Here is a 23,666-nt window from a genome sequence, read left to right as displayed (position 1 = left end):
ATCACAAGTTTTTAATTGCCAGCCTCCTTCTCCATGCAGCATCTAGACATTATTAAATAACACAGTGATAACCAACCTCATTTTCTATTTCTGCAGTTCCATTGTATTTGCCTGGTGTGCTATGCAAATTTGAAAAATTAAACAGGAAACAGTCTGGTTGATTTATCTAATGCAGACACATTTAAAAATCTGTAGTAATCTTTGATTTTGACATACGCATATTGATATTTGATGGCTGGTACTTTTAAGCATGAAATGTTGATTGTATGTACACATCTAAAAAAACTATTTTGTATTGCTGTCTCGCTCCAATTTATAGGAGGGAGAGGAGGTTCTTTTAATATCTGTATACCCTGCATAAGATTAAGAAACAACGGTTCAAATCTTGGCCCGGCCAGTTTATTACAGATCTTAATTAGGGAGACGGGGAAGGGGAGGATGGACACTATTATGAATTAGAGTAATGGGGAAGGGAAGGAGGGCAATAGAAAAGATAGAAAAGAAGAAGCAAGGAGTCTTTGTAGGAAGCAAGAGGGATAGCCACCACCACGGATCCAGCGTGGTTTGTAGTTCAGTCACTGATCTTCAGTAGTGGTGGGTCACTGGGCATTGTTCTGTTGATGACGATGTGACCATGGTGATGATGACCTCTTTTCAATGGTTTCAAAGTGGTCGAGTCAGCTGTCTTTGGAGTGACAGCTCAAACCCAAAGTGGTTGAGTCAGCTCTCCTTGGAGTGGCAGCTTCTGGCTCTGGGATCTCAGCAGAAACTCCTTTATTCCCACCTTCCAGGCCTTGCCAGAAGATATTAGGGAGCAGGACTCTCCATCTGCATCCTGTTTTTCATAGGACACGATGGTATCATTCCCCAGTTTTCCCATACCTAGCTGAAGCTGTTTAGTCACAGGCCAGATCTTCCACCAGTAAATACTCCTGAGCACTCTCTTCTGGAGGGAAGAAGCTCTGGAGGAAGGGGCTTTCAAATGTTCCCAAAGTGATATCGATCGTCATACGGTTAGCACCCATCACTTGCATCCTCAACAAATCAATCAAGTCTTATCACAAGAGATACCTGAAGAAGCAAGCTTTGAGCCAAAAAAAACAAAGAAGGATTCTCACAATTGCTTCTACTGGATATTTTAAATTTAAGATAAATTCAGTGGTATTCCACTGAAACAAGAACTCCTAAGTCCAAAGGAGCAATCATCTTTAAAATCTGTACACCCAGATTAAACAGCTGGATACCTGGCAGCCTAAACTCTATCACGGTGCACAGGTGGACATGGTGATAAACCTTCAGAACTGCACCTAAACCTAGAACCATCAAGTATGCTCCGACCATGGTTAAAGCCCAAGGCTGTACAGCTTCAGGTGTAAGTTTGATAGCTAGTTTTCTTCATAAGTCTCACTGACTGGAGCGAGGACTCAGCAGATATGCGTAGCCCTTGCCACAGAAGCTGTGCCACAGCCCTTGCCTGTTAGAAGCTATTGTTTCGGTCTTACTTGCTGCCACTGGGTGGCATGGAGGGCACTAATTGTATCTGCACAAATGCTCTGCTTTTCCAGAGCACCTTCCCTTGCTGACAGCCTGGATGAATTTTCTTTTTTGGGCCACTCGCTTAATGCCAAAGTGTTTTTACATCTATTTTAAACATCTAAAAGAAGTGGTCTGTGGCAGATAGGAAGCTGCAGAAAAAATCAGGAAACTCAATTTGATTCATTTTTTCTGACACTTAGCAAAAACTGGATTTGGAAGGAAATAAATGCTTTCTCTGTTCAAAATCTTTTATTTTTCTATGCTATGTGAGCAAGCAAATAATTTACACTAGAAATAAGTGGACATCAGGCATTAGTAGGCAATCCTTATTTTTCCTTGGTCTAATTATCTAATTATAATTATTCTATGACAATTATTTGTACAAGAACAAAAAAAAAAAACTGAAACAAATAGACAAAGACAGTTTTCCACCTTCATTATCCCCATAAGTTTAATGTAGACCTTAAAAAAAATAGTAACAACTAACACCTTGCAAAATGATAGGTACTATTGGTTTTTGGATTTTTTTTTCCAATCCTGATGCAAGAAAAACAAAATAGTTCTCTGAGATGCCAGTTGCTAATCACTGGCGTTAGAAAAAATAAAGATGTGAAAGAGTTGCCATTGCTTTTCGTAGTGCAAGATATATTTCAACACACAGTAAGGTACCATACTTTGAAGTCTTATAAATGATTTTAAGCCCTTGGAAATGTATTTTAATATATGAAAGATTCACATCTACAGAACAATTAACTGGTCATTACAAGTGGGGCCTAAAAACAACAGCTATTTTGTTAAGAGAAGTCAAGGAAGTAAGTTTTAAGATATTTTCTAGGCTTCTGTTTTTCCTTACAGGGAGATACCTTCCTGTGAATCAGAGTTTGATCTAAGTCTTGAGAAGAATTCTAGCAAAATTGTTGTTGAGTGACTTTGGGTTTGTGGTAGCTTTTCAGAAATTTGTAATTAATACATCTGTAAATAATCTCAAGTCCATGAGTAATGAATCCTGAAGACACACATCAATTAGACTAGTCCATTATTTATAATAAATAGCTTTAAATAAATGCCCATTTCAGATTGATTAAAAAAAAAACAACAACAACAAAAAAAACCTTCTAAATCTCTCTGTTTTCTTTAAGATAATGATCTCCAAACAGCTGGCAGAGTTAATTCTTATAAAGTGCTACAGGCTTTCTTCTCATCGTAGGTGAAGTTTTTCAACTTCTCCATTTTGGAGGAGGGAATAAAGTTACAAGAAAATGTTTTTTTTCTTGTAACCCAGACTTTTCATTTAATATTAAGGAAGTGTTGAACAGCTTTTGCAAGAATATGCTTAAAATTGGATCAGAAATGGGCAGGAGAGGTGTAACAATGACAAAGATGTTAGTTGGCCAGCTGGGGGAGAAAATAAATCTGTAGTAAAGGGAATAATATTAGTGCTAATCAAAACTTATCTGCTTCTTTGTACCAGAACTGGGTCAAGAACACCCAAAGCTGCGAGATAAGGATAGGACTTTATGCAGTCAATAAACTTGCTCTGCAAGTTTTCATCTTTTTCTAGCATTGGTTTCCTGGCAAATAACATCAGGGACACAAGCTGTGAAAAATATCTGTATTATGGAGAAATATTTGTTTAATTTTAAGTATTCTCAGTGCTATGTTTCATTGGTCTATCAATATGCATGCTTTATTTTATGATAATTAAAACATACTTCTTTTTTCTTGTCTTTATAGCTCCGTAAATCTGTTTTCAGCATCAGAGCAAGAAATCTCCTGGAAAAAGAGGCAGCAATCAATAAAATCCTAAGGTAATGTCAGTGTCTTGTGACTTTGTTTTTCATTAATGTTACTGCAGGTGTAATATTAATAGTAGTCTATCCCTTTGTAGTATGTCTGTTACCTTAGTTATCAAAGATAAATTGTTCTTTGGGTACATCGCACACTAAAAGAGCAGTGAGAGAGAGGTTCTTCAATAAGTATTTGAATTCTGTACTGTGTAGAAAGATTCTGTTTCAACTGTTTTCACTTCTCCCGTCAAAATTAACCCCAAAATAACTCCATGTAAACAGACTGACTTTATCTAGGGAATTCCAGCCTAGTTCTTACATAGTTGTGTGAATAAATATTCATGGAGATTGTATGCTTGAAAGCACAGACTACAGGTAATCATCTTCCACGTAGGAAATGTACAGTGACAAAGACTCCAAAGTGTGACTTCTCTAGAAGGGGTTCCTGATGTTTTGATAATAATTGCTCATTTTGGTACTCTGTTTAAAGTAAGTACTCACTACTGCAAGCAAGCAATACATACCCAAGTCTACAAGATCTGTTTGAGTAATGCTATGCTGCAGATTTTCATGCCACTGTCAGTTTTACATTAGAGTGATTATTGTGGATATAATGTGCATCAGCAATGCCAACAGATTATAGATCACTTTGACTTTATATTTACATTGTCACCAAAGCAGGTGCATTTTTAGAAAGTTATCAATGACTAGTCCTGAGGAAATAATTAGTATAAGTATTAATAATTCATTTGAGAAGTACAGCTGCAGGATTAAATGTTGTAGGGCAAAGTTTTATGAGAAATGGTGCAATAGGAGTTCAGCATCTTTTCAAATAGCTTGGAATATTCCTTGGATTTGCATGCTATTTAAGCAATATCACAGCTTATTAGGTCTTTTTAATACTCTGTAAGAATACTGCGCAGATAGAACTGTGGAAGTTAATGTGCAACTTTATCTGTCTTTAAACACATTCTTATGAAACACAATTACTAATTCCAGTGAATGCTCTCTGTCAAAATATTACTGAGAAATATAAATAAAAGACCTAAGTATTCCTTTTAAATAAAATTTAGGGCACTTCAACTACACAAATATATCTTGATTTTTGCAAGCATTACTGTTATGGATAGATAAGAGGATTATTTGAATTAAACAAAAATCCTTAAAATTATTCGAGAAACAGATTTCTTGCCAGTGTTTTAGTAAAGCATTTGCAATTAATTTCCTTGTTATATTATAAAATATAATATTACCAAATTACCAATACAAATTACAAATATAATATTACCAAATATTACCAATGCACATAGAGTTACAAAAATGTCAGGTTGCTTTAGCGTTTTTCTGTACACTATAACACATAGAAAACATAAGGACAGAGAGAATACCTCACTTTTTAAAAATGTATTCTTAGTTATTTATATAAATATGTATGTAGGGTTTTCTCTGTGTTTCTTGGTTTGGTTTTTTGTTTTGTTTTGTTTTCCTGAATTCATCCATCAGCCCTGAACTTTTTCCTTTTCTGGAAAAATCCGAAGCAGAGTGGGAGGAGAATCCAGATGAATCTTTGTTTCAATTTATCAAAGTTCTCGAGGTTCCAGGACATAATTGGAAAACAGTCCCTGCAGTTTCAATCCCACTGACTTGCATTTGGTCCTTCAGGCCAGGTCTTTGTATCAAGGAGGACTTCTCATTGATTCTTCTCTGAACAAAAATTTCAAAGGCAGAATAAGAATATTTTAAATTATTAGTTGAAAATAAAATAATAGATTAAAGTAATCTATTGAATGTAATAATTTAATCTACATTTATTGTGCTTTTCCATCTACTTCCTGAGTCATCACTGATGGATTTTTGAGGAACACAGAGAAAATGAGGAAACTTCTGTCACATAAGAAAAATGTGGGATCATACATCTTGTAGTGCTTTATAGGGCTGCATGAAAGTCATTTACAAAGAGGCAGTCTTTAATTTCATCCAGAGAAATAGAAATGAATAATTTTTATTCTGTTGTCTACTAAAGCTCTCAGCAGTCTGGCTGAGGCGAGCAGGGCCCTCTGTGTCCCCGTGTCCCAGCCCCTGCTCCAGCAGCACCACCCAGAGCAGGGTGTCCAGGCCCACAGCCAGGCGGTTCTGGAGAGCTGCAGGGAGGAGACCCCACAGCCTCTGGGCAGCCTGTGCCAGTGCTCAGTTACTCTCATATTGTGGCTGCTTTCTTCCTTACCGCTAGGCTTTGATACGATGCGTTCCTCAGAACGAATAAAGTAGTTAAGTTCAGATGATGATTATTGTCATCAGGAGCAAAATCCAAACTTAGTCACTACCTTCTGAAATTTCCACAAGCACGGAACATCACAGGATTTCACCTGCCTCCTGTAAACACTAACAAAAAAGAAATGCTGACAGGTATCCATTGGTAAGAAGTTACTCTGATTTATGGTTTTGTGCCAAGTGGTAGATCCACTGTATTATAAATCACTCTGATATAGTTAGGGAGCTATGAAAGCTTTTACATTGTAAATACTGAAAAGCAAGTTTGCCAAACATCTACTTCTCACAGTATAGACACAATAGATCCTACTTTGAGAGAGGTGATAATGAATGTTGACTCCGCGACATTCCTTCTTCTCTGCTGATTCTATCAAGTCTTCTGTAATCCAAAGGAAATAACTGGTTAGATGGAATGCTGTAACAGCAAGGCACAAATGACAGTGAGAATACAAAATTCTGTAATGAGTGTAGCACAATGTATTTTTATAGTGTGATAGTACGATTGCGCTTGATGACATTGATAGACATTGTAAGCTTCTCATTTTTGATCCAGATCTCATTTGGATCCATACACTTTTTATTTATGCGTTTTAATTCAAAAGAAGTAAAAATAGGAGAAAAAAGAATAAAAGAGAAAGTCATACTGTATAAATAACATGGGAAGCCTTTTGCCATCAAGCATCATCGTGCTATGCTATCAAGAGCATTTATCCAATCTTAGACTAGTGAACAGAATGGTTACTCTAATATCATGTAGATTTGTTTGTTTGTTTGTTTTTAAAAAAAAAAAAAAAAAACAAAAAAAAACAAGATTCAGTTCATTAAAAAGCCTGAAAAAGCACCAGCTGGGTCTTGTGTGAGTTTCTCTAGATCACTTGCATAGCACAAAATGAGCTCTAAGTCATGTTAATGTAAAATCACAGTGTCCCGGAAAAGTGAAAATATTTTTCCAAGGATGGAATTTTATTTCCCAGCCATCAGAGTTCTTTCTGCTGCCTTTTAATGAAAATATTTCTTTTCCTTATGCAAATCCTGTAGCCAGCAAAAGAAATGCATGCCGTTTAGCTATAGCATGCTTACTAACCAGGTCTCTGAATGAAGTGCTGATTTCTGACAAGGTAGTGTACGATATGTGTCAGCCAAAATTCATTAAAAGCAAATGAAAATTCAGCAAATGAATGGTGGGGAAAAAGCAAACAAGCAAACAACAACAACAAAAACAACAAGGCACATAACAAAATGCTGAAATACCTTCCTGGAAAGGAAGGTTTTTCATATTACAGGTTATCAGCAATGCATAGCATTTCATTTCAACGAATATTTGGTTGCACTCAAAGATATGCTGTAAGTCTTGAGTATGTAAAAGTGTGCCAAGTACAGCTCTGAAAGGGAGATACTCTAAAATGACAGCTGCACTTGTACTTTCCCCTCCCTACTGCTGAAGAGCTGATGTTACAGATGACTCTTTTCACACTCAATGAATGAAGACCATAGAAGACATAAATTCTATGGCAAACTGAAAATGCTCTCAAAGATGACAGGATGTGAAGAAGGTTTATCAAATGACTGGTTATGTTGCAGAGTTGGGACAGTTATTTTGGAAATAACACCTTTTCATGGAAAGTATTTTGCTGCTTTATTGTCATTATCTGTTAAATCTTTCACTTAGCTACCAGGTAACCAGGCTGACTTGTCTGAATGCACTACCTCAGAACTTATCACTTATACTGAAAGTAGTATGCCTTTATTAACGTATTTCTTTGTAGGGCCTGCACTAGACAACGCATGCTGAGTGGGTCCTTTGAGGGGCAGCCTGCAAAGGAAAGGTCAATACTTAGTGTCCAGCATCACATACGACAAGAACGCAGGTAAATGGACAGAAAGGATGGTTTAAAAATGATCTTAAAGTGAAGGCAATGTACAGAGTTAAATTTGAGCAATACCAGGTATGCGTAAAACTAAAATTACTTACTTCTGCAAAGAGTTGAGTTCTTCATTCTTCACTATAACCATAATGAAATTCATTGTAGTGTATAAATGGAAAAAGAGCCTTTTTATTTCAAATGCCATTTCCTTTGCTGACTACAAAGCTATCAATTTAAAGATCAGAAGGAAAGAAATTGACTTACGTTAGACCAGATTGAAAACAATTGAAGAACATATAAGCTTCTGATGTGAGAAAAAAATGATATGAATTTGAGATAATGTATGGCTGGAAAACAGTGCTTTATAATGGCCACCCAGTAAAGGTCAAAATTTCATCTTGAGATATATTGTTAAATTGATTATGATTATTTCAGATCGCTAAGACATGGTTCCAACAGCCAGCGAATCAGTAGAGGAAAATCTCTTGAAACCTTGACTCAAGATGTAAGTCCTCACAAAAAAGATGGTTTCAATTTGGGAGTATAAAAAACAGGAATATGTACTAAATAATGAATGCTTGTGTAAAGCTAATGTCTGTCTATGGTCTTGATTACAATTTGTCTTTTGAAATCTTGAAATCATAAAACAAATATTATAATTGCATTAGAATTATTTCTCAAAACAATTTGTTGGCATAGATATATCACTGATAAACTTACTGGTTTTGAAGCACTTCTGAAATTGATATCCTGAAGCTGTAGACACTTTACTAGGAAAACAAAAATTGCTACACAGGACACCTCAAAAGACCTTACTCTAGAATTACAAAAATAACTCCAGCTGGTGAAACAGCACTTCAAAATTCCAGTGGAAGTTTAACAGTATTTTTCAAACATGAAAACTGCCAGACAAAAGGATAAAAACTAGAAGAGGGAATGGTAGTCACATATTTTGCTCACAGATTTTGCTGTGGTATAGTTTCATGCAGTCAAGCACATCTTCATTTCTGCAGATTTGTAATTTTATGTCAAGGGGAGATTTTAGTCCCTTCATTTCCAACTGTGGCAGCCATTTTCTCAATGCACTTCATATTTGAAAACAACTGCTTAAGAAGTAATTTCTGAACTACTTTGCATGACGGAAGAAAGAAACTGTGGGTAACATATATCTTCAAGTAGACTATGACTGATAGTAAGGGTAACACCTGACATTACCCTTTCAGAAGTGCTCCAAAGTCTCACTGAACTCTGAACAGCAATATATATTGTAATCTCCACTGGATGAGTTCAGACATTTTTCTTCACTTAGCCTCCTCTCTTCATATGTCTGTGCAGTCACTACCTGTATGCTGTACACAACTCACTGTCTTCCTCCGTTTTGCCAAGCAGTACATACAGTAGATTTTAGAAACTGAAAGTATGCCTAAAGCCTTTTTTTTTCTGACTCCTAGTCCTTCAGTGGTGTTTGGATATAACAACTGAGCTTATGGGACCTTTGCTTTTCATATTAAAAGTTGCATTGAATAGTACTTCACACATGACATTAAAACTGAAATTAACCTTGCTGAATATAAAACCAACCCTACTGTAGATAGAAAATACTATACAAATATGCTTGACTGAGTTAACATGCAGTGTTTGGAAAGAAAGGCTTTCGTTTGAATATTTCCATGTAAAATACCATATCTTGCTTTCATCTGAAACATTAAAAAACGACACATGGACCTCATTCAAAAAAGACTGCTTCCCTTCTAGCATTCCAACACTGTGAGATACAGAAATGCACAGAGAGAAGACAGTGAGATAAAGATGATCCAAGAAAAGAAAGAACAAGCTGAAATGAAAAGGTATTTAAAAATGAAAAGTATAAATGCACACTTTTCTGTATTAAATATTCTCTATATGAAGGGAAAAGTGCAAAGAAAAAGAATGAGAGATTTTTGGCAGGTATAATGCATATCACTTAATAATTTACCTTCTATCTTTTAAAAGGAAAGTCCAAGAGGAGGAGCTGAGAGAGAATCACCCGTATTTTGACAAACCACTTTTCATAGTTGGTCGTGAGCACAGGTTCAGGAATTTCTGCAGAGTGGTTGTAAGAGCTCGCTTTAACGCGTAAGTTTATGTTGTATCAGCTGTTGATTCAGACAGGTGTTTGCTTTCACATTCTCCGAAGGGATAGCATGGTATAAAACCACCTTCTTTTAAACCTCTGTCTATGGCTGGCACCCTTATTTTGGGGCTCAATACACGCCATCTTTCCAGCCAACAGTCTCAGACAGAGGATGACTCACAAGCTTGGAATGTGGAAGGCCTGCTTTTCAGTGCGCGTTTGCTATAGATTTCTCTCTGTATGCTTCAACAAATTACTTTTAGGTAGAAAAGGAAGGTTAGATAATCAGTTTTACAACATTCTTATTGAAGTGTTCTGCCACTTACATAAAAATATATCCTTGCATTAGGTGTCCAGGTTTACTCTGTAATTGCTAACTTGATTGTGATCCACTTTCTCATGAAGCAGTTTCAAATTACAGAAGCAAAATGAAACACATAAACATATATTCCCATCCGATTCTGAAACGTATGTCAGTGCTGTCTAGCATTGTGATTACACAAGGGTAACAAAACATTTATGTCAATAGCAGTTTAATTTGCATTATCATTACAAGAGTAAAACTGGTGTTGTTGAACAGTTATTTTTCATTCATTTAAAGTGGCCTACTTCATATTTATTCTCAGCCAGCTTGCCAAGCAGCATATTCATAGAGATCTTTTCAAATAGGATAGGATACAGCATTTTTTTACTAAAAAGGCTGAGGAATGCTGCTGTATGCAATATGGGAACAAGGTATGAGCTTAAGAAGGCATAAAAATAAGTGGGTCCAGTGAAAAAACACCAAAACGTGTATTATGAATACTGAAGGGTATAAGTGGCTGATCCTGGACTGTGGAGGATGCAACTTGTTCTCCTTGTATGCATCTTGCTTTCTTGCATTTCATAACCATGAAATCTCCTGTTGCAGTAATGCCTCAAGTCAGGTCAGTCCTTTTTTCACTTTAAGCTCAGTGAGGAAGTGATGGCAATTTCACATCCCAATGACTAGAGCCCTCGCTTGGGATATAGGATTCCTCAGTGCAGATCCTTTCTCTGCATGATTTGCTATAAGGATTTGAAAGGTATGTAAAAAGTGTCCTTAACCACTGGGACAGAGTGGATAGGATTCTTGGGAAGGATTCTTCTGCTGAAGTCATTCTGCTTTATATAAAAGACCTTAATAATTGCTGGAGCAGGATCTTACACTGCATCACCTGGATACATGCTTATTGGATCCAGAGCATGGAAGCCTGTCCCACTGCCTAATTGCTGTTTGCATACTGTAGAGAAAGAAAGACAATTTCGCAGGAAAAATCAGGTGTGGGTTGTACAAAATATTCATCAGAAAATGACAGAACAAGTAAAGAAGGAAATAAAGCTTGTGAAAGGAACTTTGTGTTGGTTGAAGATAATAATCTGGTTTCTGAGGTAAAAGAAAAGAACTCGAGAAAGCTTTTTGCAATATAAAATTCAGTAGCAAGTCACCCACAACCAAGACATAAAATTAAGTCCTTTACAAAAGCAAGACTCAAAAAAGCTAACCATCTAAGGAATTGTTAGGGAAATTGTAGGTAGGCCATGAAGTACAACACAGCTGTATTGATGTTATAACACAGACATCTGAAATTAAACCAAAATAACACTTAGATACTTCACTTCAGTCATGAATTGCATTGAGGTGATAGATGTATGGTGTAATGATAATGGTGACAAAAATACAATGTAAATGACTATGTCTTTTCTTCTTCTTTTTTTTTTTTTTTGTTTTTTGTTTTTTTGTTTTTTTGTTTTTTTGTTTGTTTTTATAGTTCTAAAACAGATCCTGTTACTGGAGCTGTGAAAAATACCAAATACCATCAGCTTTAGTAAGCACAATAAAAGTAACTTTGCTCGGTTGCATAAGCCTGCAGTATAAGTGTGTGAGCACATGTGTATGTGTGCATGCACTTGCATAATTTTTTTCCCAGAAACAGATTTTCTTTCCAGGGATTTTTATGGGAGAATGAATAGAAAGAGGATTTTGTTTTTAAGTCAGGCTTTTCTTCTTCCTTACTTGCTTGTAATCTCACTAGCTCTACTATGTATTTCTGTAACAATTAAATCTTTGACATTTCTCAGTTCAATTTATTTTTCATTAATAAGTGCTTAACTGTGATGTAGCCACAATACAAATGGCATAGTACTCAATCTTTCTGTAATAGTTATTTATTATGTGTTTTTCACAGTGACCTGCTGGGTTTGGTTACCTACCTGGACTGGGTCATGATCATTGTTACTATATGTTCCTGCATTTCCATGATGTTTGAATCCCCTTTTAGAAGAGTTATGCATGCTCCAACACTCCAGGTACTGATATTGAATCTCGTTGCCTTTAATGAAGTACATCCACCCTGCGATTCTCCACTCCCTGTTGCTAAATGTTCTCTGCTTTGATTTTCAGATTGCTGAATACGTTTTTGTAATATTCATGAGCATTGAGCTTAATCTGAAGATTATGGCAGATGGCCTGTTTTTTACACCAACAGCTGTAATTAGAGATTTTGGAGGAGTTATGGACATATTTATATATCTTGTAAGTTTTTATATTTATGGGAGTTTTCTGTAGCACTCTTAATTTTGTTATCTTTGGATAGATAAATGTTTGGGAGCGTAATAAGGTTTGGCTCAGCAACCTGATCCAAGTGCACTAGTATACTTTCTGTATAAACACAACTTTATCCACATGCAGTACTGCCAGTTATGTGTTCAGACATCTAAAAATATACAGATGTGATAAGAGCCTGATAACTTAATGTAGGTTTTAGATTATACAATCCCTTCTAAGTGTTTGTTTGTCGATCAGATCTTATTTGCATACTAAAGTGACCCCAGAATGTCTGACCTTGCTTTAGCATTTTTATGCAGAGAATCATTGTTTTGTCTGTTTCTTTGTCATTCATTGCTTCCACTCCTCTTGACAGTTCTTCTACATTATGAAAAATGTTTAAAAGCCTCTGCCATTTGACAAAAGGACACATCTTGGTTGCTGGTTTTACTGTAGCAGAAGGCAAGCAAAGCAACGTCTTTGTGTTGCATTTGCATCAAAAATGGTCCTAAAGAAAAAAGTATTTCTACTGTTTTCATTGTTCCCTGGAAATTTCTTGCATTCCTCTCATTGTAAGAGAAGGGGTTCCATTTCCTCTTCACTTATGACAATAGATAGCAGCAAATGTGTCAAAACCATCGTGCGGCATAATACAGTATGAAATATTTTATAGCTGAAGAAATTACTAAGTAAAATTGCTTTGATGGGTTTAGATTAAATCTTTCAGAGATTAATCCACCAGACAGATGTGCTGCATAAAATTTGTCACGATCAATTTGTATCGAAGACTCCATTGTTACCATAAATACAAATGTTCATACTTCTGCAAAGCTCCCATTGCAGTATGCATGATCAGTGAGTGAACTAATCATCTGAAATCCCTCTGCATCTTCTGCTTGTCTGAAGGAAAATTTAGGTGGTCAACCTTGGTTATTCTAAACATGTTTGTGATTTTAAAGCAGTATAAAAGAAAGTCAGAAGCACTGGCGAATCTTGTTAGGACGGTTGTCTTTTAAAACAGCTGCAGTTGTTTTTGACAAATCAAACTACACGTTAAATCATATTTGTGGTATCAGACTGATCCTCCGTTTTTTAGACACTTACTTATTGTTTATAGCACTCTCGTCTCTGTGCCTCTATAGATTACACTGGCCTTATATTTCTCAAAAATCAGAAATAATTAACAGACTTTCTAATAAATTGCTATCTGTCAAAGATTGTTCAGGTTACAAGATGTAGGTGCACTAACAGAAAACACTTTGAAATGCGCAGTATTTGTATGGTAAAACAGCACAGTGACAATGCTATCTATACTTGTAATAAAGTAGTGGGAAGAACTGGTGAGGATACCATTAACACCTGTTCTGGATGAGAGTGTCGGTTTCAGGAGAGTCTCTGAAACAAGAAGAGGAGAAAGAGATTATACTGCCTGGTCCAAGAAAAGAGTTCATGTCCCTACTCTGAATCAGCCAATTTGATTTCCTCACTGGGAACTATTCCATCTGCCAAATAGAATAAAACAGATTTTGAGTCAAAGGGAAAGACGGGCTGAGGCTGATGCCCATTAGTTAGACAATCAGACAAGGTACAGGAGATCCAAGTCCTCTTCCTAAATTAGTCATTTCTTTCTTAATCTTCCCCTTAATTTTAAGGAGGAGAAGCATTATTGATCTCCTGTGCTCTTTTTATGTCAGATAAAACTCTATAATCGTAATTCTTCTTTGTCTTTTCTTCTCTATCTCTTCAAGGTAAGTTTGATATTCCTGTGCTGGATGCCTCAGAATGTCCCTGCCAAATCTGGAGCTCAGCTCTTAATGGTGCTCCGTTGCCTCCGACCTCTTCGAATATTCAAATTGGTTCCTCAGATGAGGAAAGTTGTACGAGAGCTGTTTAGTGGCTTTAAGGAAATCTTTTTGGTATGTATAGGTTATTTTTCTTGTTAAAAATCAAATATAGGAGTAAGAAGATACCATTTTTCTGTATTGTTTGTGGTAATTTTCGCCACTGCTGTATGTTTACTTCTCACACTAGCTGCAGATGACCACAGAGCAATTCAAAAATCAGGAATATAACTAGCTCATTTTCATTTATGCTAAATAGCACTGCTGTAATCATCCTTTTTTCAATGCTACTGGTTTGTTTTTTTTCAGCAATATTACTTTTTTTCAGTCTATATTTGGCCACAATTACATAAAAAAAGACTACTGAATGAAAATCTATCCTTTATTCACTGTTCTGATTGAGGAAAAATGGTGAAAATTAGGATATGGCAGCTCTTCAAGAAAAGAAGGCAAACTGATTTCTGAACTGAAAGTCTCTGTCTCCAAATTTTTTGAAAGGCAAGCAGAAACAATACAGCTGCTGGATCTCAAGACTATGTCATTGCTGTTTTTAAAACAATCCAAATAATAATCAATATGCATTTATAGTAATAGTAATAATAATAACAGAGTCTGTGATTGCCTGTTCAGAATAAAATCCATTGTCTTGGGACCCAACTTTCCTTGACTGATATGTGGCAGTCTGAAAAGCAGACACTTTATTCCAGAACAGAGTGCTGTGTTGTTATAAAGAGATAAGCTCCCAAATATTTGCAATCAGTTAGTAGTAGAGCAAGGACAAAAAGCAGGTGGTGTATCCTCTTAAAAACATTTGCATCATTATTTGCTCATGCATGACATTATTGTAACTATCCTGGAACTAACTAACTAACACTTACTCGGATTAATTAGTAAAGCCTGATTCAGCAAAGCAAAAGATGCACATATTTTAAGTACTTGAAGATTTCTCTATAAAGCAAATGGAAATTCTTCTGTGTGCAGAATTTACCTAGATTGTAGTCAGTGCAAGAAAGCTTTGATCCTTATCTACAATTCTTAGATGTTATATTAATAATGTTAATAACACAACACCTGGTTACTGGATAAGAACTTAAAGTAACATCTTGAAAGCCTTATCTGAAGGCTTGTGCAATGAAATGATCCTCTCTGCATTGCGCAGAAGGATCTGACCCCCTTTCTCAAGTCTAATTTCATCTTTACAGGTTTCTATTCTTTTGCTGACATTAATGCTTGTTTTTGCAAGCTTTGGAGTGCAGCTATTTGCTGGAAAACTGGCTAAATGCAACGATCCTCACATAATCTCTAGGGTAAGAACTGCATTCCTTCTTCAAAATAACAGTATGCTCTGCCATTTCAGCCTGCCAGGGAAAGCAAGTGGGGCAATCAGAACTTTCATATGAGTGATGGAGATCTCGGGCACTTTCATTTTCCGATGCAGGTTAAGACTGGGAAAGGTATTAAAGGAATAAGGTGATGAGGGTAAGATAGGGTATTCACGTCAAAAAAGAAAGCAATTCCAGATATAGGGGATGTCTGAAAAAGCTCTGAAATTCATTCAAATACCCTACATCACATGGAATTATCCATGATGCCTTTGCATTCCTAAGGTGAAATATCATCATCACTTAAAGAATTCAGTGGCCTTTTGGAAAGAGGTGAAAGGCTAGATAATTTTGCAACATGATAAGCACTCTCAATCCTGGGAGAAGGAAGGTGTTTTTTGTGTTTGGCTTTTTTTTATTATTATTATTCCTAGCCTGAATTTTATTTTGGGTAAAGAACCATGTCTATGAACTCTAGACCTGACAATTTGTAATTTCCTATTATGGCAAGTGCATTCTTTATACTGGCATTCTAGGCTCTTGCACAGACCATTATTTAATCTCAAGCTGTGGTTTCTTTTACTATAGGAAGATTGTCATGGCATCTTCAGAATAAATGTAAGTGTTTCCAAAAATCTCAATTTAAAGCTAAGACCCGGAGAAAAAAAGCCTGGATTTTGGGTGCCACGAGTCTGGTGAGTTGCTACACTTTGACCTGTCTTTCTTCAAACACTCAGTTGTTGATGTGGAATATGTCTCCACTCTCATGACATTATACTGCTGGTGGAGGCGTCTTAGTATATGTAAGTAATACTAAGTGCAGGTAAGAATTCTGGTATATTTAGTAATAAGTCAGGCATACAAAATTTTACCAGTGTTAGCCTGATGTTCTATTCATAAAACAGAAAGAAAAAAAATGGTTAGTGAATCCAGGATTTTGATGTATGATTACTGGCTTGAAGCAAGATTGTAACATCAGTGTAGTTGGTGATGCTATTAAGACACACTGGAAGCTATTACTTAATAACAGAGCCTATGAATTAATAGGAAAACCTGTGAATAAAAATAAGTAGAAATCAACATGCCTATAAATAGTCACTAAAACTAGTGAACAAATCATACCTAAAACCTCTTCTATGGCCCTCAGCTACACCATCTACCAACTACCTCCTCTGTTCCCCGTAGGAAATGCATGCGGTCTATCTGGCAGAGTAGTGCAGTAATAATTATTTAAGAGCTAATAATATATTTATGATTAATATTCTGATTAAGTATTTTAAAATTTTTTAACACCTGAACAGGCAAAAAAAACCTCTTTAATTGTTTATATTTTAAGTTGGTTGACATTTTGCAAAATCAGCGAAACAGCAATAACTATTTTAATTGACTATATGTGTGGGCAAAGAAAATACCAGCAGTGACAGATTCAGAGACATCCTACTAACAAAATAATATGCTGTGATTCAGGTAGTGAAACACTGACATCTGTAGAAGTCTGATTCTGTTTGCTGCAGACAAATTCTTCCTCAAGTAAGCAAATTCATTCTACTTTAGCTTGATCCAGAAATAAGCAAAAAATGTCTTCATCAGCATAACTGTAAACTTTGGGGAATATTTTGTTATTGTAGAAATATATTTTACCTCAAGGACATTTGTGCCACCTGTTTAGCTCTGCTTGGCCAAATTTTCGTGAGATTAACAACACATAAGAGCCACAATAAATAAGAATAAGATACATAAAAACAAGTATGAAGCAGCATCTGAGAGCACTATTTTTCACTGACTGTTCAGATTTTCAGAATGACCCACCACTCATCAGTTCTTCTGGAGTCCAACTATTTCCCTGTATAAATTGTTGAAAATTAGTTAGGTCTCAGACTGCAGAGACCTAGCTCAAAGAATGTACTTTTAACATTCAGCTGGAATCTCAAATAATAGAAGAAATCAGAGTATATGATATGGGAAAGCCAAGATGTGATTTCCTCTCATTAAGTTTTGCTTTACACCTTGGGATAATGAAATAATGAATAATATTTGCTTAGTGATCTCATTGATTTAAAAGTCTGATTCATTTATATGGCTTTGAGCTTGATCTTCTCCAGGTAAGTTTATGAGAATGTGACCAGTGATATCAGATGCTTTTTTTCATGACTGTTGTATTTTGCTTCATTAACAAAAAGACACAGCAACATGTTATAGATTAATTATTTTAATTAATGTGAATCAGATTATGAATACAGAAACTAAACATAGATAGCGATTAAGAAAAACAAAGCAATCCATATTTATTGCTGTAGCTCTTGTTCTCTTATTTCTTGAGACAACTTTATATATTTCAGAGACTGTCTTTTGCACCAACTTCACAAGATATTTAAATGTTAGACTCTAAAGAATAAGGATAGCAAATAGAATGGCCTCATGACTGGAGTTTACACCTATTTGTATTTTCATTTCAGGGCAAATCCTCGGAATTTTAATTTTGATAATGTGGGAAATGCAATGCTGGCACTATTTGAAGTTCTTTCATTAAAAGGATGGGTAGAAGTCAGAGATGTTATTATTCATCGCGTTGGGCCGGTAAGGAAACACAGCAGAATCTTTGAATTTTGCAACACATACTTAGATTTGTTTTAACAATTAATCATGTTTTCCTTCTGTGCAGATTCATGGAATCTATATTCATGTGTTTGTATTCCTTGGCTGCATGATTGGACTGACTCTTTTCGTTGGAGTTGTCATTGCTAATTTCAATGAAAACAAGGTACTGAGTGAGGTGGTTTATCATGTATGGAACTGGCTCTGTAGTACATACCAAATGTGTTATTACACTGTTATTACATCTGGTGTTGTAAGACTGCCTTTATGACAAGCTTAGCAGTCTTACTTTCTGCAATCCTGCAAGTATGTCCTCAGGCATACCTGATCCATACTTGCTGCAAAACTCATGCCTCAGATTATAGCAGTCTCTTACACACTCATCCAAAACTCTCTAGTGTAGGCATGTTGACAGTTGGAGACTGAACCTAAATTACACAGTATTTACAGATGTTCCAGAGTCTGCTGTTTCAATTTGGTGTTGGTAAACATGCAGTGGCTGGTAAAAAGGCATGCAATGCTTGTATGTGTTACAACTAGGCTGAGGGATCTGGAAGATTGTTTAGTCTGAAAAAGAGGAGGATCAAGAGAGATCTTATCACTCTCCACAGTGACCTGAAAGGATGCTGTTGCGAGGTGAGGGTCAGCCTCTTCTCCCATGTAGCTAGTGATAGCATGAGAGGGAATGGCCTCAAGTTGTGTGAGAGGTGGTTCAGGTTTGAAAAAATTTCTTCTCTGAAAGGGTGGTCAGGTACTGGAATGGGTTGCTCAGGAGGGTTGTTGAGTCACTGTCTATGGAAGTGTTCAAGAAACATTTAGATGTTGTGTTGCATTGCCTCCTACGGTACTGACCTAAAACCAGGCCAGGACCAAATGACTGCACGCAGACACCAATATGATGAACAGCAAATGGCGTTTATTACATGTGAACTCTAGCTTATATAATCTATGTGCTTCATCTACGCCCCTAAGGGCACGTGCCACACATCAATCATAGAGCAGGGAGAGGGCCTATCACATCACATCCTGTGGGGGGATCTCACAGTTGCTGACAACAATGTTGTACTAAGAGATACGGTTTGGTGTGGAAAATATTGGTGGTAGGTGGACAGTTGGACTGGGTGATCTTGGAGGTCTTTTCCAACCTTGGTGATTCTGTGACTCTATGTGAACTATAGGAGCCTCTGCCCTAAAGATGATGGACTGGGAGAACTACAAGGGCCTCTGATCTGGGTCCAGCAATCCTATTATCATGGCTATTGCACTTCATAGTCCCTCTGTTGCACAGCCCGATGCATCTCTTGCTGCAGCTCCCGAGTATCATGTGTTCAGATGTGATTTACTCAAATTTCTGATGGTTTTGAACTAAAGTCAAAATGCAAGTACAACTGCTCCAGCAGTAGCCCCACTGCTGGAGCCCCATTCACAGACCCAGCTGTACTTTATTGCCTTTAGTAATGATTCAGCTGTTGGACTGTTAGTTTCTGATAAACAGATCACCTTGGCATCACCATTTATACAGTTCTACTTTTTTTTGTTGTTGTTGTTGTTACCTTTTTTCTTCTTTGTAAAGAAAACTCTCCAAAAATGTAAAACAGACTCACTCATGTGGACAAATGACTTGCCTTTTTAATTTAAGCTTTTCTAAATATGGTTTTAGACACAACTAATAGGCATCCCAGTATCTGCTGCTCTGTCTGTGTTATGTTTCAAAGTATCTGCTCCTAAAGTGACATCTGGGGATGCAGCTCCATAAAAAGATTATATCCACCTCAGAGGGAGCTTTACTGACCTTATTAGCAGTGCAGCCAGCTTCAGGTCCACCACCAATACAGGACAACCATGTGTCCAGGCAAAAGAGCTGTAACAGTCAATCTGGGAAGATCTCTCTTGTGCCTGCAATTCCATACTATTTTTGTGAAATTTTACAGTCCTCTGAAGTGATGAGAGTACAATTTTGTTTCAAGGGTCATTCTGAATGATGTTGAATTCTGCTTTGGGCTTTGCTTTTTTCTTTTTTTTCATATCATTACCATCTAACATCACCACCTTGAAGGTGTCTCCCCACCTCTTCTAGCTCTTCTTATGTGGAGAACTCCTGTAGATTCACAGTACACTGTTACTTTATTTCAATTATACTCCAAACAGTAGAGCTGTGGAGAGCTGCAGCAGGTTCCGAGAGGGCTTGCTCCCTGAGAAACTCCAGCAGTACTGATGAGCCACAGGAATTTCTGCAGCAAAGTCCAGTCAAAATCGACCACTCTTTAAAACAGTGCTTCCTGACATATGATGTTCAGTCAAATGGAAGGCCTCCTGCAGTGCCTCACTGCCTGCTCTGGGTTGCTGCTACAAAGAGCAACAACTGTGCCTGCTGGGTTGAGTCCCAGAAACTGGCAGCTAATGCATCCAGAAATCCTCTTGAGTGCAGGTAGATACTTTGACTCCTTTCTCTAAGCAGCGTATTATTTAAGGAGGGCTGAATATGTAACTTCATTTCAGACACCAAAGGGAATGTTGTTTACAGCATTAAACGTTCTCGCTTTTATATGACAAAAGATTTATATGCTTCTCTTTGCTTGTTAAGGGGACAGCTTTACTGACTGTAGATCAGAGACGATGGGAAGATCTGAAAAGCAGACTGAAGATAGCACAACCTCTTCATCTCCCACCTCGTCCGGGTATCAAAGATATTTTGATTTCATTCATGTTGAGCCCCAGTGTTCGTAATTCCCCAGGAGTCTGAGATTCAAATTAAAAATGTAATCGTGAGGCCACTAGGAGGTTGTGCATACGTTAATGTGGAAACAGGCTCCAACTACATATCTCTGCATAAGGCTATTAAAATCAACCCAAAAAAGGTTGCACTTCGATGGTTTTAGGATAAGCCTTAATGAAAAAATGAATTCTTAAATGAAATATATTTGCACTTGGCTTTTAATGATATGAATGGAATGTATTAACCTGACAGCAGCTGAATGGTGCGCTAGCCCTACAAGTACCAAAGCCTTCATGCAACACTGGTGTTGGGTATTTGAAATTATATTTTCAGAAGCCCTATTTGATATGGGAAATTGTAGCAGAAAATTAGAAATGTATTTCAAAACTGGTCAAGGATTATGTTGCTGCTAATGAACATGGAAAATAAGTCAAGAAATGGAGAAAAATACTGCTGTGAATTTTAACTCTCTTCCTCTACCTTGTACTTTTTCAGATAATGATGGCTTTAGAGCTAAGATGTATGATATAACTCAACATCCATTTTTTAAGAGAACTATCGCTGTACTTGTTCTGGCCCAGTCTGTGTTGTTATCAGTTAAGGTAATTGTGTTTCTTTAAGCATTTTATTATATTCTTACAGCGTGTGTTGCACATTTCCCAACACCAATTAACGATCAGTTGAGCCATTACTGTGATGAATATAGTGAAACATGATTGCTAGGTACAGTTGGCATAGGTCACAGTAGATTAATTGTAATTTGTGGAGCTGAGTCAATTTCTGCCTTTTTGTGGTCTGCTCTACTAATTTTAATTTCTAGTTAAGCTGTAAATCCATGAGAGGAGAATACATCACAACCTATTCCTATCTGAATATATATTAAAGTGAAATCTATTCATTAATAAATATTTTGATAAAAGTAACCACTGAATAGACATTTATTTCTGCTGAACATCTACTCTTCTGTGAGCGGATTTTGTTTGCATTTCAGTGGGATGCTGCAGATCCAGTGACTGTTCCTTTAGCAACAATGTCTGTTGTTTTCACCTTCATTTTTGTCCTTGAGGTAAAGTAATATATTTTATAAGTTCTTGAGATTAAGAACAGTATGTATATATTCCATTTTGGCTTTAGGAATGCTGTCTTGTTCTTCACTGGTTTTTATTTCAATACATGCACACTTGGGATTCTTCACATTGCTTGCCTTGAAACACATATTATAGAAGTAAACTTTTCATTTATTGCAGTCATACAGCTCTGCTATCTTGAGCCTGAGGCCTTTTGTATATACACACTCAACTCTGATCATTTCAGCTTGTATTTTTGGTGAACCCAGTGAAAGCTTTTATTTTTATTGGTTTTAGAACATCTCAAATTCATTCTGTACAACATAATACCTGTCTGACAGAGTTCTTGTTTGATTTTATCTTGCCCAGACTTTTGGTGCATTGTTAACCCTCACTATTCTGTAGCTGTAGACATCATCATACCATTCACAGTTGTTGGTATGATTTCATTGTAATACCTTTCAATAAGCTATGTCAAATATCAGCATTGTCTGTCTTTCGTTGAATAGATTTGAATCTTTTGCGGTAAGTGAAAAATGTGTCATCACAATCAACTCTGCAACTGTAAATAACCTGTTTTTATAAGCCTGGAATCTAAGGACTTAAACACATTTTAAAGTCTGTAATTCTTTCTATTTCTATTTTTTTTTTTTTTTTTTTTTTTTTTTTTTTTTTTTTTTTTTTTTTTCTGTATAACGATATCCATAGTGTAGCAAAGCACATTAAACATTAAATAAGATTCTTCCTCTGTGGGTAGGTTAGTACAGAATTCTAAGTTTGTTGTTGAGTATTTTTTCTTTTCAGTCACTGCTGAATAGCTGATACTGACCACTATCATAGACAGGATAGTGAACTAGATTTCCCACCACTCTAATCCAATATGACAGTTCCTATGTTCCAGTGATAGGTTTTGCCAGCAGTGATGAATAGGCAATGAAGCGAATACCTTGTAGCAGCTGTAGATAGAATATGCCCATGTTGTTGCTTCTTTTTCCTCTACCCAGGAGAAATCAGTGTCTCTTGAGAGATTCAGCAAACATGGAAAAGTTTGATTTGTATCATACACAGACTGATTTTAATTTACCCAATAACCATGTCTTCAGAAATACTTTTTCTTTTGAACTGCCAAGGGAAACAAATACACTTCTAGATTTTTAAAGGGACTTTGTCAGAGCCAGGACTGTCTCAACAGGCAAGCTATCACATTGTGAGCGCACTCAGGTCATGGAGTTAGAAAGCAGCTTTGTACCCCGAATCTTCCCTAATGCAGCAAAGTGATGTTATGGGGTCTGCTGTGCATACTGCATTGTCTGTTACCATTATGGACTTAATACTTGAGGAAGACCAAGCCTTTCTGCCTTCTTAATGGTCCCGTGTCCAGTGTAAGGAGTCCTGATTCTGGCCTAAACCTTTGTGTATGTGGTATAGAAGAATAGGAAGAACTTAAGAGATCTCACTTTTGTTGCAGAACTGATGATCACAGAGTAAAGTGATATGTGATTTTTTTATTTGCATGCAGTGGTATTCAGGTCATGATTATAAACACCTGAATGTAGGTGAGGTGGGTGTTCTGTCTGTGACTCTAATCAGGTGAGATGTGGAGCGATGGGCATCAACAAGAGTTGCTCTGTATGTTAGCTGACATCCTCTTACCTCCCTGAGCTGCTACAGCAGAGTAAGGATGTTTGGAGGTGATGTGTTATCTTTGCCAACCCCACACAGCTATTTCTGATATGCCAGGGCACCTCAGCTAACTGGAGAGAGGTGAGGCAAGACACCCTTAGCTACTACTTCAAATGATAGTTAGAGGTTGAGAGGCTCTATTCTTTACTCTGTAATCAGGCTTCAGAAACTATTCTACTGAAGAAAACTAATTGGAAAATCAGATTTTTGCTATAACCTACTGTCCCTTTATATACAGTTTGTTTTGCAGAAGTTTAAAGAATACTGCAAAGTGGCAGCATTGCAAGCTGGGATGAAAAAAAAA

General features: G+C 36.7%; 1 protein-coding gene across 2 annotated transcripts in view; it reads left to right on the top strand.

Moving 5' to 3' along the window:
• The window catches only part of NALCN (sodium leak channel, non-selective), a 199,240-nt gene that overhangs the window by 161,709 nt on the left and 13,865 nt on the right, over positions 1-23,666 (top strand). For both annotated transcript variants that reach the window (XM_042867267.1, XM_042867265.1), the window contains 16 exons: positions 3,271-3,344; positions 7,361-7,462; positions 7,895-7,964; positions 9,215-9,306; positions 9,452-9,574; positions 11,363-11,419; positions 11,780-11,900; positions 11,995-12,126; positions 13,887-14,054; positions 15,182-15,286; positions 15,890-15,996; positions 17,758-17,878; positions 17,964-18,062; positions 20,481-20,574; positions 21,108-21,214; positions 21,604-21,678. In XM_042867267.1, coding sequence (XP_042723201.1) covers positions 3,271-3,344; positions 7,361-7,462; positions 7,895-7,964; positions 9,215-9,306; positions 9,452-9,574; positions 11,363-11,419; positions 11,780-11,900; positions 11,995-12,126; positions 13,887-14,054; positions 15,182-15,286; positions 15,890-15,996; positions 17,758-17,878; positions 17,964-18,062; positions 20,481-20,574; positions 21,108-21,214; positions 21,604-21,678 — 1,647 coding nt within the window. The remainder of the gene's footprint in view (positions 1-3,270; positions 3,345-7,360; positions 7,463-7,894; positions 7,965-9,214; positions 9,307-9,451; positions 9,575-11,362; positions 11,420-11,779; positions 11,901-11,994; positions 12,127-13,886; positions 14,055-15,181; positions 15,287-15,889; positions 15,997-17,757; positions 17,879-17,963; positions 18,063-20,480; positions 20,575-21,107; positions 21,215-21,603; positions 21,679-23,666) is intronic.

This window comes from Lagopus leucura, unplaced genomic scaffold, assembly GCF_019238085.1.
Source record: "Lagopus leucura isolate 7727_CA_CO unplaced genomic scaffold, USGS_WTPT01 Super-Scaffold_100001, whole genome shotgun sequence".
NCBI lineage: Eukaryota > Metazoa > Chordata > Aves > Galliformes > Phasianidae > Lagopus > Lagopus leucura.
Note: the sequence above shows the minus strand (reverse complement) of the source record. Positions and strands in the feature narration are given on the sequence as shown.